Here is a 17,208-nt window from a genome sequence, read left to right as displayed (position 1 = left end):
CCCATTGGCCAAGCCGGGTTCTGGAGGCGGGGCGTTTACCCGGCCCCAGCCAGGCCCGGGAACCCCCGGGAGGCGGAGGCGGAGGCGGTGGCGGCGGTGGCGGCGGTGGCGGCGGTGGCGGCGGCGGCGGCGTTAGAGCCATGGGCGCTGACGCGCGGTCTTCGGGGGTCCGCGCTGGCGGCGGCCGGGGCGCGGCGGGGTCCCGGACGAGCTCCTGGGCGCTGTGGCCACCGATCCCGCTTCTCTCCTTTCTCTTTTTGTTGTTGCTGGCGACGCCCAGCGCTTGGGCCGCGGGATACCAGGTGAGCGCGGCCAGCGAGCGGAAATGTACAAGAGCCAGAGTGACGCCTCCAGTAGGGTCCGAAGGTGTGGTGGGTCTGTTTTGTGGGTGCATAGTGAATGGTTGCTAATATGACAGTGTGGTCTGAGTGCATGCTTTGTGTCATTGAGAAGTCTGGCTGTGCGTGTCTAAGAATGGGGCTGTCTGTGTCTGCCTCCCTTGCTTCTGGACTTTTCATGCATTTACCTGTGTGATTGGACGTGAGCAGGCGAGCAGCTGTATGTGTGGCGAGGACTGGTGGAGAGCTGGGAGCCAGCTGCCTGAAGTTCTAGCTTGGCTCCTCTACTTCCTGGCTGCGTGATCTTGGCCAAGTCACTTCACCTCTCTGATCCTCAGTGTTCTTATCTGAAAACTGGAGATAATATCGCCCCCACCCCCCAGGCTGACTGCTTGGTATTTGCAAATGCTTAATAAACATTAGCTACTACTATTATTCCCCCAGAGTGTGAATGAGAGGTGCGCTGAGAAGTTGTGTCAGGTGGGAGTTGCATCTGTGACACAACTATGTGTGTCCTCCCTGGGAGGGCCTGGCCCCACCTGAGTCACTTGCCTCTAAATCAAGGCTCACCTTATGTCCTCCCCAACGCCCCACTGCAGCCTGCCTCTTAACCTTGGGGTTATTGACAGGGTATGTGTGTTTGTGTTTGGGGTCCCTGTGCAGACATGCCCCAAGGTGGAGCCGGACATGCTGAACGTGCACCTGGTGGCCCACACACATGATGATGTGGGCTGGCTCAAGACGGTGGACCAGTACTTCTACGGCAGTGAGTAGAGGGTGGGGACTGACACCTAGGACTCCCATGGCCCCTCGGAGCCCCTCGAATTCTTTTTCAGCTCTGGACATTAGGGTGGGGGCAATGCCCAGCTTGGGCTCCTGTGTCTAGGAATATGCCCCTTGGCTTGCTGGTCCCTGACTGCCTGACCCCTATTCCCACAGTCCAGAATGATGTCCAGCACGCGGGCGTGCAGTACATCCTAGACTCGGTCATCTCTTCCCTGCTGGTGGAGCCCACCCGCCGCTTCATCTATGTGGAAATCGCTTTCTTTTCTCGTTGGTGGCGACAGCAGACAAATGCAACACAGGAAATCGTGCGGGACCTGGTGCGCCAGGGTGAGCCTGCCCTAAGGAAGTGAAAAGAGGAAACCCAGCCCAGCTTCTGTTTCTACTACTCTGGCTTCTGAGATTTTTATCATACCAAGTGCTGCCTGTATGTGGCTGCACCTGCCTGGAATTTCTCTGTATTTGGAGAACTCCTGTGCGTCCTGTAAGGTCCCACCTCCAGTGAATCCTCTGGAAAGCCTGCCATGCCAGGAGGCCTTCTGTTCAGTATCTCTCTACACTGGCCTGGGGGTGACCCCTCTTCGCCTCTCAGGCCTGGGCATGCAGGCAGGTCTTCTCAACCCGGCATCACCAACCCCGGCTCCACTCCTGGCCCTGACAGCTGACTTGGACTTTGCCCCTCCCGGCACAGGACGCCTAGAGTTTGCCAATGGTGGCTGGGTGATGAACGATGAGGCGGCCACCCACTATGGAGCCATCATCGACCAGATGACACTCGGGCTGCGCTTCCTGGAGGACACGTTTGGCAGCAACGGGCGCCCCCGTGTGGCCTGGCACATCGACCCCTTCGGCCACTCTAGGGAGCAGGCCTCGCTGTTCGCGCAGGTCTTTTCCTGGCCTCTTGGTCCAGCCCCTTCATTCCCTCTGACTCCTCCCCCGGTCACTCAAGCCCCTCCCTTCCCTGAAAGTTCACTCGGACCAGGCCCTGCCCCTGGCCCTCTCGCCCCTTGAGACCCTGCCTCTTGGGTGACCTGTGAATTCCATTCCTTTTCTGCTCTGGCCTTGACCCTGCTCTGCCCCAGCCTAGGTTGATCCCCCGCACCCTCATGTCCAGCTGGCTCCTCCCCCTCCCCGACCCCACCCCGTTTGCTCTGATCCTGGCTCCTCCCCAAGTGGGGTGGCAGGCGATGGCCTGCTGTTTTGCAGCCGGCTTCATTACCTGTGCCATGACCCCGCCTCCTTCCCGTGCTTAGGCTGCGGAAAGGGTAAGGCCTCCTTGAGCTGGGGAAGGTGGAGGTGGGTTCTAGCGTTGGACCAGCTCCCTCCCGGCGCTCCCGCAGGACTTCCCGACCCTCCCCAAGTTCAAAATGAACTGGAGGGCCTCCCTGGTCTTAGACCTGGTTTTTCTATCCGTGCTCTGAAGGGGTGGCCGTTGGTGAGGAGAGGGCTAGGCCCTTATTTATCCTGCCCTCTCCTGCTCTCCCATCCCGCTCCTCATCCTACCCCATCTGCAGATGGGTTTTGACGGCTTCTTCTTCGGACGCCTGGATTATCAAGACAAGAGCGTGCGGAAGGAGAAGATGGAAATGGAGCAGGTGTGGCGGGCCAGCGCCAGCCTGAAGCCCCCCACCGCGGACCTCTTCACCGGTAAGGGGGTGGAGTGGGGAGAGGGCCGCCCCCACGCTCAGAAGGGCCCTGGGCTTGGTTTTATAGCCAGCTGTCACTGTCTTGAAATTCTTAGTAATTTAGGAACAAGGGCCCAGCATTTGCACTTTGCACTGGGCCCCGCAAATTCTGAAGTCTGTCCACTGTGGGGCCTGGCAGGTCTAGGGAGTGGGGCCACCCCTGAGCCTGGTGCGGCCCACAGGTGTGCTCCCCAACATTTACAACCCACCGGATGGTCTGTGCTGGGACACGCTGTGTGCCGACAGGCCCTTTGTGGAGGACCCACTCAGCCCGGAGTACAACGCCAAGGACCTGGTCCATTACTTCCTGAAGTTGGCCACTGCCCAGGTAACCTGGTACCCAGAACCTGTGTCTCTGGTGTACATGCACGGGGCCTTTCCACCGGCCCAGGCAATCCCTAGCACCTCCTCACCATCCTCGGAGGAAGGTAGTATTCCGTTCACCATCACTATGCCCTCCTCCTGGATTTGTGTGCATTCCTGACTAGAAATGCGGACCCCTGCACCTCCACCATGATCATGAGACAGCATGGCACAGTGCCTCAGTACCCACGTCTGGGTGGTGAGCCCAAGAGAATTACTCAACAGCTTGTGGCTATTTTTCTGTATGTCCCTTTGCTCCCACGTGACACAATTCCACCCCTGCCCCCCATGCCTCTGTGCACCCACATTCTTGACCACATATATATCGAGACACAGCTGTCCACAGGGGTGGCCCAGGACACCCTGGCCTGAGGACACCCCCCATCCCACCTACAGGGCCAGCACTACCGCACCAACCACACTGTGATGACCATGGGCTCAGACTTCCAATATGAGAATGCCAACATGTGGTTCAAGAACCTTGACAAGCTCATCCAGCTGGTCAACGCCCAGGTGAGTGTGCCTACCCCGTGGGCACTTGTGCTTGTATCCCTGGGCCTTGGGCCACGTACATTAACTATGGGTGCTATCTTAGTTTTCTATTGCTGCTTTAACAAGTTACCACAAACTTAGTGGCTTAAAACAACAGAAATCATGTTATCTTACAGTTCTGTAGGTCACAAGTCTGACATGGGTCTCACTGGGCTAAAATAAAGATGTCAGCAGGGCTGCATTCCTTCTGAAAGCTCTAGGGAAAAGTCTCCTTGCCTTGTCCAGCTTCTAGAGGCTGCCCACATTCCTTGGCTCACGGCCCCCTCCTCCATCTTCAAAGCCACCAACATAGCAGCTCTCTGACCCTGCCTCTGGTGTTACATCTCTTTTTCTCACTCTCACTTCTTTCTCCTCCCTCTTCAACTTTTAGAGACCCTTGTGATTACATTGGACCCACTAGATAATCCAGGATAATCTCTCTAGTTTAAGATCAGCTGATTAACAGCCTTAATTCTGCAGTCTTAATTCCCTTTTGCCATGTAACCTAACATAGTCACAGGTTCTGGGGATTAGGACATGGACATCTTTCGGTGGCCATTATTCTGTCTACCGTGGATGTATTGATGTGGCCTCTGTAAATGGTCTGTGGCTGTGTGGGCAGGCATTCACTCTCCCATCAGCACAGAACCTCGTCTCCCCTCCCCCATCATTTCATCCCCAGAGTTGTCTACTGGCACAGTCTTTTTTATTTTTATTTATTTAAAAAAAAATTTATTTATTTATTTATTTATTTATTTTTGGCTGCGTTGGGTCTTCGTTGCTGTGCGCGGGGTTTCTCTAGTTGCGGTGAGAGGGGGCTACTCCTTGTTGCGGTGCGCGGGCTTCTCATTGTTGTGGCTTCTCTTGTTGCGGAGCACGGGCTCTAGGCGCGCAGGCTTCAGTAGTTGTGGCACATGGGCTCAGTAGTTGTGGCTTGCAGGCTCTAGAGCTCAGGCTCAGTAGTTGTGGCGCACAGGCTTAGCTACTCCACGGCATGTGGGATCTTCCCGGACCAGGGATTGAACCTGTGTCCCCTGCATTGGCAGGGGGATTCTTAACCACTGTGCCACCAGAGAAGCCCTGGCACAGTCTTTAATGTCCTCACCTTCCACGCGCTCCCTGCACTGCTGTTTCACCAAAAACAGCTCTCAGTAACGTCACCAAGGGCCTTCCAGAAGACATTTCCCACTCCTCCCCAAGCCCCTGGTCCCTGAGGAGGCTTCAACACCTTGACTACTTCCTCCTGCAAATACCGTGTTCCTGGGCTGCCAGAAGATCACATTCTTTTGGTTTTTCTCCTGCCTGCTCCTTCACACACTCCATTTTACTGGAAATGGAGTTCCTTTGGTTCAAATCCTGGTTTTGCCACTTACTGGCTCTGTGACCTTGAGGAATGTTCTTAAGCAGTCAGTGCCTCAATTTTCTTATCTAGGAAATGGGCATAATGGTGGTTCCCAGCTGACAGGGCTATTGATGAAAGTTTAATGAGTTCATTTGCATAGACCAGTAGACCAGTGCCAGGTAAATAATAAGTATTATGGTTGTTTATTATTATTATTTGGGGCTGAAAATCTTCTGCTGCTTCTTTAAGACACCAGTTGCAATGTCTTCTCCTCTAGGAAGCCTTCACCAGGTCCCAGCCGAGCTCTTGCTCTTTCCTCTGTGCTCACAGGAGTCCCCACAAATACCTGTGATGATACGTCTAGGTTGACTGTAACCAACTGACTATCTGTTCAGTTTCTCTCCTCTGCACTTGGCTGTGAATACCGTGAGAGCAGGGCTAGCCTCTGGTTGTAAATTGTGTCCACAATCCTGAGCATGCTGCAGAATCAAGTGATTGTTTGCTCAGTGAATACGGTGTGTGTGTATGTAAATCTGTACATGAGTGTGTGTTCAGGGGTGTAGATGTGTGTTTGCACATAAAGGCATGTAGTCCTATGCACTTCTCTTCATTCACTCAAGTGTTTGTTTTGTTTATTTCTTTAATTAAAGTATAGTTGACTTACAATATTGTATTGTATTACAAATATTGTATTAGTTTCAGGTGTACAGCAAAGTGATTCAGTTATATATATATATTTCAGGTTATTTTCTATTATAGGTTATTACAAGATGTCGAATATAAATCCCTGGGTTATACAGTAAATCCTTGTTGCTTATCTATTTTATGTATAGTAGATTATATCTGTCAATCTTATACTCCTAATTTATCCCTCCCCCTCTCCCCTTAGGTAACCATAAGTTTGTTTTCTATGTCCGTGAGTCTGTTTCTGTTTTGTATATAGATTCATTTGTATTATTTTTTAGATTCCACATATAAGTGATATCATATAGTATCTGTCTTTCTCTGACTTCACTAAGTATAATATTCTCTAGGTCATTCAAGTGTTTATTGAGCACCTACTGTGTACGAGGCACTGGGGACACAACTCGAGCAGAACAAACATCCTTTAACTCACGGAGGTCACCTTCTTGTTCCTCCACCTCCCTCAGTTGAAAGTGAGCCTCCATTCATTGTAACAGTTGTGTCATCTGGCAATAACCTTACAGTGCTGAGGAGTTATTATTCCTGTCCTATAATGTCATATTTAGTTTTTCCATGAAAGTTTTAAATAATAAAATTGGAATTATTTAAAGTTTAGTAAAATCTCAGGTTTATTCTTGCATCCCTGAAATTCTCTCCAGGCTGGTAATATTTAGCTTCGGCCAACATTCATTTTCACACTTGGCCATTGGTTTGCACTCAAACTGTGTATTAAGAGAATCTGAACCGACTGGATGCATGAATGTGTGCACATGTGTGTGTGTGAGTAGGTATGTGCACGCTTGTGGGGCCCCCCCCCTCCCTGGGCTCCTGAGGGCTCACACACTGACACCTCCCCGCAGCAACAGGCCAACGGGAGCCGCGTCAATGTTCTCTACTCCACTCCGGCCTGTTATCTCTGGCAGCTGAACAAGGCCAACCTCACCTGGTATTTGGGGGGACTGGGGAGCCTGGGGGGGGTGGCATGCCCTGTGGGTCGTGACCCTGCCCTCAATGCTGCTGCCGTTGCAGGTCGCTGAAAGAGGATGACTTCTTCCCCTACGCCGACGGCCCCCACATGTTCTGGACCGGTTACTTTTCCAGCCGGCCTGCCCTCAAACGCTATGAGCGCCTAAGCTACAACTTCCTGCAGGTAGGTGGGCGCCAGGCTCAAGGGGGTGGCTCAGGGGTCCTGACAGGCCTGGTGCCCCAACATACCCCCTGCTCTACAGGTGTGCAACCAGCTGGAGGCGCTGGTGGGTCCGGCAGCCAACGTGGGACCCTATGGTTCCGGAGACAGTGCACCCCTCAGTAGGTGTCCAGCGGGTGAGGGGACGGGGGCGAGGCTGAAGCTGGACTCCAGACCTCCACTGCCCCCTCGAGTCCCTTCTTAAAGCCCCTAAGAACCCAGCCTGCCAGCACATGACTTTTCACGTCTCCTTGGGGTCGGGGGCCGGGAGTCCTGCGGAGACCCCACCCGGCTCACCATCTGCCTGCAGATGAGGCGATGGCCGTGCTCCAGCACCACGATGCGGTCAGCGGCACCTCCCGCCAGCACGTGGCCAATGACTACGCTCGCCAACTTGCAGAAGGCTGGGGGCCCTGCGAGGTGCGAGGGCGGAGCCTGGGAGAGGCGGAGACAGGAAGGGGCAGGCCCTGGAACAAAAGGGACGGGGCCAGTACGGGGCGCGGTCGAAAACAGCGGAGTGGTGTCTGGAAGGGCTCGTGGGGCGGGGCTTGTGGAAGGAGGGGCGGGTCCTGGGATGGGAGGGGCGGAGAAAGCAGGGGCGAGGCTGGGGGCGGGGCGGCGAGGAGGAGACGCGCGTGGCGGCCAGAGCATACCTCTCACTTTACGCGCCTCCCCAGGTTCTCCTCAGCAATGCGCTGGCGCGGCTCAGTGGCTCCAAGGAGGACTTCATGTTCTGTCGCAAGCTCAACATCAGCGTTTGTCCGCTCACCCAGACCTCGGAGAGCGTGAGCCGGCCTGGACGGGGAGGGGCGGGGCCGGGGGACCGGTCCCGTGGGTGGTGGGTGAGACGAGAGCCGGCGAAACCGCCCGGTGGCGGCGCGGAAAGGAGGCGGGGCTGATGGGCTCTCGAAGCCTCAGCCGGTTGCTGGTAACTATGGGGCGAGGTCACTGGGGGCTCAGTGATGCTGCTGCAGGACGGAGACCAGTGCACCACTTGGGGGTTTGAATCACCCAGGGACGTTGCTGCACATGGTGGGTGGGTTTGCAGAAGGCCTATGGTGACCCATGCCTGCTCTGACCCTCCCACCCCAGTTCCAGGTGACCATTTATAACCCCTTGGGGCGGAAAGTGGATCGGATGGTGCGGCTGCCTGTCAGCAAACACGTTTTCCTCGTGAGGGACCCCAGTGGCACAGTTGTGCCCAGCGATGTAAGCCCACTCGACAAATATTTTTCCCTGAATACCACAACCCATGAATACCTAACCCCTTGGAAACCTCCCGCCATGGGCATTTCTCCCTTCGCCCCATGGACACTTCCCCCAGGTTTATTTCCCTCCCTGGATCTCTCCTTTCATGGACACCTCCCTCTCTCGGATACCTCCCCCTCCATGAATACCTTCTGCCCATTACTGTCTCGTCCTCTGAATATCTTTCCCCTCTACCCCTTAATATAACACCCCCTTGGGAACATTCCCCCCTCCCATGAGTATCTCCCCCCCCTTTTTAAAAATGTATTTTATTTATTTATTTTTGGCTGCGTTGGGTCTTTTTTGTTGCACGTGGGCTTTCTCTAGTTGCGGCGAGCGGGGGCTATTCTTCGTTGTGGTGCGGGTGCTTCTCATTGCAGTGGTTTCTCTTGTTGCGGAGCACAGGCTCTAGGCGCGCAGGCTCAGTAGTTGTGGCACGCGGGCTCTAAAGCTCAGGCTCAGTAGTTGTGGCGCACGGGCTTAGTTGCTCTGCAGCACGTGGGATCTTCCCGGACCAGGGCTTGAACCCGTGTCCCCTGCATTGGCAGGCGGATTCTTAACCACTGCGCCACCAGGGAAGCCCTCTTCCCCTTTTAAATATCTCCCCGTGAAAAAATTTCCTGTTTATGAATATTCCCCTCATCCTGGAAGGCCTCTTCCCACTAACCTCTTCCTCCCCCAAGAATCTGTCTTTCCCTCCCTCCCCTGTCTCAAGGATCTCTTCCTGAATTTACTCCCTCATTTCTCCCACCTCCCACAGTAACTCCACCCTCATAGTGGATTTTTCCCACCTTATGAATCTTCGCAATCTTTTTTTTTTTTTTTGGCCATGCAGCTTGCAGGATCTTCGTTCCCCAATCAGGGATCGAACCCATGTGCCCCCTGCAGTGGAAGCGCTGAGTCCTAACCGCTAGACTGCCAGGGAATTCCCTCTTTGCAATCTTTAACTCAGCATTTCTGACACTCGCATCCCCTCTGCCCAACTCCTAAATTTCTTCGCCCCATCCTGGAACTCCTTTCCCTCCTCAAGTTTGACCCCTCCCTGTATGTGTGGTGTGGCTTTATATGTGTACTCACAGCTTCTTGACTTGGTTTCCTTCCTCCCTTACCCGAGGTGGTGATGATTCCCAGCTCAGACAGTCAGGAGCTGCTTTTCTCAGCCTCAGTGCCTGCCTTGGGCTTCAGCATCTACTCAGTAACCCAGGTGCCTGGCCAAAGCCCCCAGGCCCACATCCACCATCCCAGATCCCAGAAGCCCTGGTCTCGTGTCTTGGTCATCCAGAATGAGGTGAGACCCTATTCATATCCCCTTCCATTCCCGGGTGACAAATTTGAGATGTGGCAGTAAGCCACATGGACCCTGGGTCAGTGGGTCTTAGGTTCATGGTCTAGCATCATCAGCCCCCCATTGTGTGTCCTCAAGTGAGTGACTGTCTTCCTTTGAGCCTCAGTGTCCTCTCCTGGGGCTGTTATGAGGACCCAATGTAATCATGGGTGACACTTGACAGAAATGTCAGAGCTGATAGAGGTAGCGTTTTGCAAATTAAGTGAGGCATGTCAGAGACTTGGGGGAGAGAGCCGTGTGGCCATTTGGGGGAAGAGGGATCCAGTCAGGTAGGGAGCAGCAGACACAAAAGCCCTCAAGTAGGCGGGTGTTGGGTGTTCAAAGAACACTCAGTGTGGCTGAAACAGGGTGTTGGGGTGGAGGTGATAGGTCAGATCATGTGAGCCTTAAGGGCAGGCTGAGGGGAGGACTCTGGCTTTTACTGTGAAGGAACCACTGGAGAAACAGGGTTGCATTAAGACTCTTGTGGGTCCTAGCACTTTGGCCTTTGTGGGTCCCTCCTTCCATAAAAATATGTTAAAAATTGTATTTCATGATAGTATGGATATTAACATGAATATTAACCATGCAGGCTTCAATATAATATATTCATTATTATTTCATTCAAGTTTTCTTCTGAACCTAAAAGAAATTGAGATTTATACTTTTCCATGGGTCCTAAACATCTTGTGGGTCCTGGTACCGTGGTTCCTCTGTCAGTTGCATAAGCAGCCTGGGTCCCGAGCAGATGGGCTGTGATCTCACTTCTGGTGTTACAGGCACCTTTTGGCGGTTATGGGGGGAAAAGACTGGGGAGCGAGCATGGAAGGTGGGAGATCAGGAAGGGGTTGGCTGCAGTCCAGGAATGCCATGGAGGTGGTGAGAAGTGGTCAGATTGAGGGTAAGGTAGAAAGCGGAGCTGTTCGGATTTGCTAAAAGAGTCAGAGGTAAGGAGTGAGAGAGAGAAAGGAGGGAAGGGTGGGTGACTCCAGGGTTTTCTCCTGAGCCCCAGGAAGGATGAAGCTGCCGTTGGCTGAAGTGATGGTCATTAACGTCTGTCCACCCTTTTCTCCCCAGTACATCCGGGCTAGGTTTGACCCTGACTCAGGGCTCTTGATGGAGTTGGAGAACCTGGACCAGAACCTCCGGCTGCCTGTTCGCCAAGCCTTCTACTGGTGAGGGAGGACCACCAGGTCAGGGAGCAGGTGTGAGCAGAGCTGGGGTCCCTTGCCTGACTCTCACCTGCCCTGGCCCCAGGTACAACGCCAGTACAGGCAACAGTCTAAGCTCCCAGGTCTCAGGTGCCTACATCTTCAGACCCAACCGACAGGAACCACTGCTTGTGAGCCACTGGGCTCAAACCCACCTTGTGAAGGTGAGGGATTAAGACTGATGAGTGGGCACTTGGGGATGGGGCATGTGGGGGGTGTGTGTGTGGAGGGTGGTGTGCCATGTGTGCGGTGGGGGGAGGATTTACATCTCCAGCAAATAAGAAGGCTAAGACCCGAGGGGAATACTTGAGGATCCTCCCACAGGGTTGATATTCATGGCTGGTTGTGTGACAGTCACGCCATGGAAGCATATAGAAAGGCATTCACACCTGTTATGAGTGTCAAGATTATACTTAGCTTTTGAAATTGGGGGTGGGGTGTTCCCATTTGGCCAACAGATAGGGAGAGCCAGGTGTAACTGCTTGCGGATTTCACCAAGGATCTGTGGTAGGAGGGGATTTTATCTGGGGTGGATATTTAAAGGTTCACACTTGGATAGGGCTTGGGTGATTCTAACTTAGGGTGGATATTTGAGGGTGCATCTGGCTGGGAACAGGGGCTCAGGCTTGTGGGGTTTCCTGGGGCCTCTCGTTGACGTTTCCTCTTACGGTGGGAATGGGGCAGGTAACGGCAAGCCTCACAGTTGACATGATTCTCCTTGAGGTGAACACCTGCATACCTGGGTCACTGTATTAGGATATAGTTTTGCTTCCTGTAACAGAGTTACCCAAATTAACCATGCCTAAAACAAGATGGAAGTTTCTTTCCATCTAACGGAAAGTCTGGGCAGGTGGGATGGTTCAGTAGTCATCTAGTCTTCTATCTTTTTTTAATTTTTAATTTTTTTTAATTTTTGGCTGCGTTGGGTCTTCGTTGCTGCATGTGGGCTTTTTCTCTAGTTGTGGAGAGGAGGGGCTACTCTTCATTACGGTGCGCAGGCTTCTCATTGCGGCGGCTTCTCGTTGTGGAGCATGGACTCTAGGCGCGTGGTCTTCAGTAGTTGTGGCACTTGGGCTCAGTAGTTGTGGCTTGCGGGCTCTAGAACGCAGGCTCAGTAGTTGTGGTGCACGGGCTTAGCTGCTCTGTGGCATGTGGGATCTTCCTGGACCAGGGCTCGAACCCATGTTCCCTGAATTGGCAGGCAGATTCTTAACCACTGCGCCACCAGGGAAGCCCTAGTCTTCTATCTTATTGCTCTACCCTCCTCAACATTCAGCTTCCACCTCATGGCCCAAGATGGCTGCTCAAGCTCCAGCCATCACATTTGCATTTGAGCCAGTAGAAGAGGGAAAGGGGCAAGGAACATTGTTCACACCACTTTGACTGGGCCAAACATGGTCACACAGCTACTCAGAACCTCGTAGCTGTGGTTTCGTCTGAAGACGAAACAGTACAGTCTATTCCCAGTAGCCATGTGCTAAGCTAGAATCCTGTTCTAAGGAGGGGAGATACGGTAATGGTGGGCAGCAAGCATGTATGCCAAACTCAAAAAATTACATGGCTATGACTGAGGTACAAAGTGTGGGCATCACACCTAGGCAGGTGGGGGAGGTGGGTGGGGCTCCCAAGCTATTAGTGGGGTTGACCCTGATGTAGGCCTTTGTGAGCTTCACAGCAGGGGTGGACATTTGCAGGGCTCACCTCTGCTCAGCTGCACGCTTACACCTGCCCTTCACCCCCATGTGCCTGCAGACAGCCTTGGTGCAGGAAGTGCACCAGAACTTCTCAGCCTGGTGTTCCCAGGTGGTTCGCCTGTACCCGGGACAGCGGCACCTGGAGCTGGAGTGGACAGTGGGGCCAATACCTGTGGGGTGAGTGGTGGAGGTTGGGAGTGGGGGCTGAGCGAAGGGCAGAGTGGAGTTAAGGTGAGGCTCACCACCTTGCCATCCCATTGGGTATAGTGATGGCTGGGGGAAGGAGGTCATCAGTCGCTTTGACACTGTGCTGGAGACAGACGGACTCTTCTACACTGACAGCAATGGCCGGGAGATCCTGGAGAGGAGGTGCGGTGACTGGGGGCACTGAGGGGTGGTCTGTGGTCTGTTGGGGCCCAGGGCCAGTGGGGGCACCTGCTGATCCTAATGAGTGTGGGAGGGAGAGGGTGAAGGGGGAGTGAGGAGTGGGTGAGCGGGGAAGGGGAGCCAGACCCCGGGCCTGATCAAATCCCACCCCACCCCAGGCGGGATTATCGACTCACCTGGAAGCTGAACCAGACTGAGCCAGTGGCGGGAAACTACTATCCAGTTAACAGTCGCATTTACATCACGGTACCCATCCCCCATCCTGCTCCCCACATCTTCCTGACACCCCTTTACAGAGCAGGGGTTACCTCTCATTCTTAACATCTCCCAACTGTCCTCAGCAGTCTCCACCATCCTTGTGGGGCCTGCCTGGGGGCCAGGGCTGGCCGGCAATGCAGCCCCTCACTCACCCCTTGCCCCCCAGGATGGGAACGTGCAGCTGACTGTGTTGACTGACCGCTCCCAGGGGGGCAGTAGCCTGAGTGATGGCTCCTTAGAGCTCATGGTGAGTGGTCCGAGCCCCATCTAAGTCAGGGTCCTCCCACCAGTTCCCTCCCTGGCCCCCTGCAGGACCTTGAAGCCAGTTTCTGTTGCTAGGTGCACCCCTCCGTTTGTGGTCCCCGCTAAGCAGAGCCCTCCATTCCTATGTGAGACATTTACTCCGTGCTTTTATCCAATCCTTACCCAAGCCTCCCCTCCAGGCCCTGATTTGCCCTATCCACGCCCGCATTAGATCCTTACCTCCCTCTGTCCTAGTCCCTTGTTAGGTCGGATCCCCACTTCTACTGGGGACCCCCTACCAGACCTTCGTCCTCATCCATTCCACCCCAATCTTCAGTTTTTCTTGAAATTCCCACTTGCTTTTACCCAATTTCTGGCCCAGAAATTGGCTAGAAGGACCCTCACCCTCTCCTGGCCACTCTCCCCGCAGGTGCACAGAAGGCTGCTGAGAGACGATGCCCGCGGAGTAGGGGAGCCGTTGCTGGAGGAGGGGTCGGGGCTTTGGGTGCGAGGGCGCCACCTCGTGCTGCTGGACAAGGCCCGGACCGCGGCCGCCGGGCACCGGTTGCAGGCGGAGAAGGAGGTCCTGGCCCCGCAGGTGGTGCTGGCCCGAGGTGGCGGCGCCCCCTACCGCCTCGAGGTCGCCCCTCGCACGCAGGTGAGGGGCGGTGGGGCCGGCAGAAAGAGGACCCGAAGGAAGCCTGCGGGGGAGGAGCGGGGTTGAGGGCGGATTTACCTAGGCTTAACTGGGACCCACCTCGCCTGCCCCTACCCGTCCTGGGGAGGACGTATGCTAGTCCAGTCCCCTTAGCTCAGTCCCGTCACCCCGGCAGCTTCGGCCCGGCCCTCTCGTCTACTCACCTCCTCCAGCCGGGTCTCTCCACTCTTCCTCCCCGCCCTAACTCAGTCTCAGACCAAATCCTTTCTGCCCCCAACCTGGCACCGCCCCGTCCCCTCATTGGCTCTGTCCTGGGTGAGCCCCGCCGCTCCCCGGGTAAGCCCCGCCCCCTCACCGCGGCCAAGGCCCGCCCCTCCACGCTGGGTCTCCGCCTCCTGACCACCGCTCAGTCCCGCCCCTCCTGGCTCAGACCCGCGCCACTCTTTCCCGCAGTTTTCGGGGCTGCGCCGAGAGCTGCCGCCTTCCGTGCATCTACTAACATTGGCCCGCTGGGGCCCGGAGACGCTGCTGCTGCGCTTAGAGCACCAGTTCGCCGTAGGGGAGGACTCGGGCCGCAACCTGAGCTCTCCGGTGACCTTGGACTTGACGGTGAGGAGAGCAGAGGTGGGAAGGAGAGAGGAGAGAGGCGGGAGGGGAAACCCCAGCTTTGTCCCAACGCAGCCCGGCCCATCCACTGCCCGCAGGATCTGTTCTCCGCCTTCACCATCACCGACCTGCGGGAGACCACGCTGGCGGCCAACCAGCTCCGGGCCCACGCCTCCAGGCTCCAGTGGACACCAAACACGGGTGGGGGCCTGCCCAGAGCTGGGGGCCGGGTGGGAGGTGTGGGAATGTTGACCAGGTCCAGGTATAGAGCTCGAGGGCCTGAGTCGGTCGGTGTTAAGATCCAGGTTAGGGGTTTAAGGGACTGAGGTGGGTCCAGCAAACTAGTGGTAGGTCTTGAGGGTTTGAGAATGGAGTGCAGTCCCAAGATCAAGATTTGAGAATCTCCGTCGGTGTCTAGTTCTAGAGGCAGGCGTTGGCTTGACGGTCCTTGGGGTGGGACTTGTGGGTGTGAGGATGGTGACCAGGCACTGGGGAGGGATTTGGGGATCTGGGGGTGGTATCTAGGCCCTGGGAAGCAGTTGAAGGGTCTGCGAGTGAGGCCCTAGGGACAGATTTAAAGTGGTATGTCTGTGTTCAGGAGAGGGAGCACAGGGGTGGTGTGGGGTGGCATAGGGGTGTTAAGGCAAAGGAAGTCTACGTCCCTCACTCCTTCTCCCCTCCACCTCCCCAGGCCCCACACCCCATCCTTCTCCTTCCCGGCTGGTCTCCACCACCATCACGCTACAGCCCATGGAAATCCGCACCTTCTTGGCCTCAGTCCAATGGGAAGAGGACGGCTAGACCCGGTGGAGGCAAGATTCCCCCAGAGCCTGAGCCCACTCCTCCAGGGGCGGGGCAAACTCTCCCCCTTCTCCTCTTGCTGCTGCTGCTGCTGCCAAGGAAAGCCATTAAAATGCCACTACCAAGAATAGACTCAGGTCAAGGTGTAACTGAGTGTGGGTTTTTTTTTTTTTTTTATTTTGAAGGCAGTGGAATTTATGACCCAGAAAGGTCAGCAAACCCTAGCTCACCCTTGACCCGAGGCCTTGCAGGAAGACCACTTGCTGGTTTGAATCCTCTCACCAGAGTCTACACAGTTCACACCCCACCTCACCTACCACTCTGTCCTCCACTCCTGCTTCACTCCTCCGTCCACTAGGGCTGTGACAAGAGCTGTTTTTTTGTTTTGTTTTGTTTTTTGCCATGCCCTGCGGCTTGTGAGATCTTAGTTCCCAGACCAGGGATTGAACCCGGGGCCACGGTAGTGAAAGCGCCGAGTCCTAACCACTGGACCGCCAGGGAAGTCCCTGACACAGCTGTTTTGAGAAGCCACTAAGGGCAGGTTAGTGCTGGCTTGTGCTGGGCCCTGAAAGCCAGACATACCCCAGGGCCTCCCAGACTCTACCTTGCGGCCCTGAAGGTGGGGAATCTGGGAGGTCTTGAGGTGGAGGAAGACTTAGAGGCAGGCCCCAAAGTGGGGCCTTGGACAGGTGGGCTGGAGCTTCGGGCCTCCCAGGAGACAGGTAGAGAGCCTGGCATACCTTGGTTCTGGTGTGTTGTGGAGTCTGTTACAGAGAGAGGAGACCTTGGGATGAAACCTGAGGTTTAGAGTTGAAAGGAAGTGACTTGCTCTCCAGTCGATACGTCTTGTGTGGTTCCCTTGAAGGCGTCTGGAGGCTGGGAGGGCATGTCAAGCCCACCTGTAGCCCATGTAGAGAACAGTGTTTGGATGCTCGGGCCCCTGATTCTCAGATGTGCCTCCAGAAAATATTTCTACATCCCCCTTGGTGGGGGAACAGGCCTCTCGTTGTCCGGTCATCCATGTGCCTTCTGAAAATGTATCCAAATCCAGGGCATTATCCAAGGAGACCCATGGAGGTTGCCCTAGGTCCTCCCTCAGTTGTGCATGGAGCCCAATCACCGATGCATCCTGTAAACCTCTCTAAGGTGTCCTTGGTAGTGGGCACAGGCACAGCCTAGCCAGAAAGACTCAGGGTGGGTGCCTGAGCCAGCCTGTAGTTCTGCACAGGTCCTGGTACCGGACCCATGGCACCTGGTGGTGCCTCCTGAAAACCCACCCACATCCCCATTCAAAGAGGCAATGACCTGGGCTGGACCTACTGGCCCATTGTGTGTGCCACGGGCTCAGGTGCTATCACTCTTTGGTCATGGTCATTGAGAGCCCCTCCTGAAAAGTTTATTGCATTCTTCCATCCTGAGCAGGGGCACAGGCCCAGGCTGGCACAGAGGCTGGGTCAGGGCACACAGGCCCATGGTGGTCCTGCTTGGGTGCCAACTTTTAAGATCACCTTCTGAAAAGATCTCTACGTCCTCCTCACTAGGTTAGGGCCAACCCAGGCTGGGTAGGAATGCCCATGGCCTGTCTGGGGCCTGGATTGAGGATATGCCTGGGCCAATCAGGGAGGGCGCCCCAGGTGCACCCAATGACCCACTTAAGGCCTGGTCACTGGAGACAATCCCTAAAAACATAAGTCCCCTTTAGAATACTGGACCAGCTGTGCCAGCCATGGAGGCCGAGGGGGGCGGCTAGAGGCCTGCTATATGGTCCTGCTTAAGGGTCCCATTTTCAGAGGTTCCCCCTTTGTTGGTGGGAACTAGTCGGAGCCAGGAAGTCAGCCAAGGGGGCAGGTACCCAGACATGACTGT

The 17,208-nt window shown here is 55.2% G+C and overlaps 1 protein-coding gene and 1 long non-coding RNA gene across 2 annotated transcripts; one reads left to right on the top strand and one right to left on the bottom strand.

Moving 5' to 3' along the window:
* The first annotated feature begins 135 nt into the window (after positions 1-135).
* Positions 136-15,478, top strand: MAN2B1 (mannosidase alpha class 2B member 1). Its single transcript, XM_061190320.1, has 24 exons — positions 136-302; positions 1,002-1,104; positions 1,278-1,451; positions 1,813-2,006; positions 2,636-2,768; positions 2,989-3,134; positions 3,566-3,682; positions 6,587-6,672; positions 6,756-6,876; positions 6,956-7,034; positions 7,223-7,332; positions 7,590-7,697; positions 8,005-8,121; positions 9,275-9,448; positions 10,562-10,659; positions 10,742-10,859; positions 12,448-12,566; positions 12,657-12,758; positions 12,935-13,022; positions 13,201-13,281; positions 13,708-13,935; positions 14,389-14,544; positions 14,640-14,742; positions 15,233-15,478. The coding sequence occupies exons 1-24, from the start codon at positions 141-143 to the stop codon at positions 15,340-15,342; spliced, it is 3,027 nt and encodes a 1,008-aa protein (XP_061046303.1). The 5' UTR covers positions 136-140; the 3' UTR covers positions 15,343-15,478.
* On the bottom strand, positions 11,545-14,208 carry LOC133091251 (uncharacterized). The gene is made up of 4 exons (XR_009700871.1): positions 14,139-14,208; positions 13,683-13,978; positions 12,397-12,833; positions 11,545-11,884 (listed from the first exon to the last, which is right to left on the bottom strand). It is a non-coding gene; the product is annotated as an uncharacterized LOC133091251 (long non-coding RNA).
* Positions 15,479-17,208: the final 1,730 nt, after the last annotated feature.

Source organism: Eubalaena glacialis, chromosome 4 (genome assembly GCF_028564815.1).
Source record: "Eubalaena glacialis isolate mEubGla1 chromosome 4, mEubGla1.1.hap2.+ XY, whole genome shotgun sequence".
NCBI classification, from domain to species: Eukaryota; Metazoa; Chordata; class Mammalia; order Artiodactyla; family Balaenidae; genus Eubalaena; species Eubalaena glacialis.
This window is presented reverse-complemented; position numbering and strand designations above follow the sequence as displayed.

Coding starts and splice junctions, on each gene's coding strand:
- MAN2B1 (XM_061190320.1), top strand. CDS start 141: ATGGGCGCTGACGCGCGGTCTTCGGGGGTCCGCGCTGGCGGCGGCCGG. Junction 6,673..6,755: donor AACAAGGCCAACCTCACCTG/GTATTTGGGGGG, acceptor CTGCCGTTGCAG/GTCGCTGAAAGAGGATGACT. Junction 7,035..7,222: donor CGGAGACAGTGCACCCCTCA/GTAGGTGTCCAG, acceptor ATCTGCCTGCAG/ATGAGGCGATGGCCGTGCTC.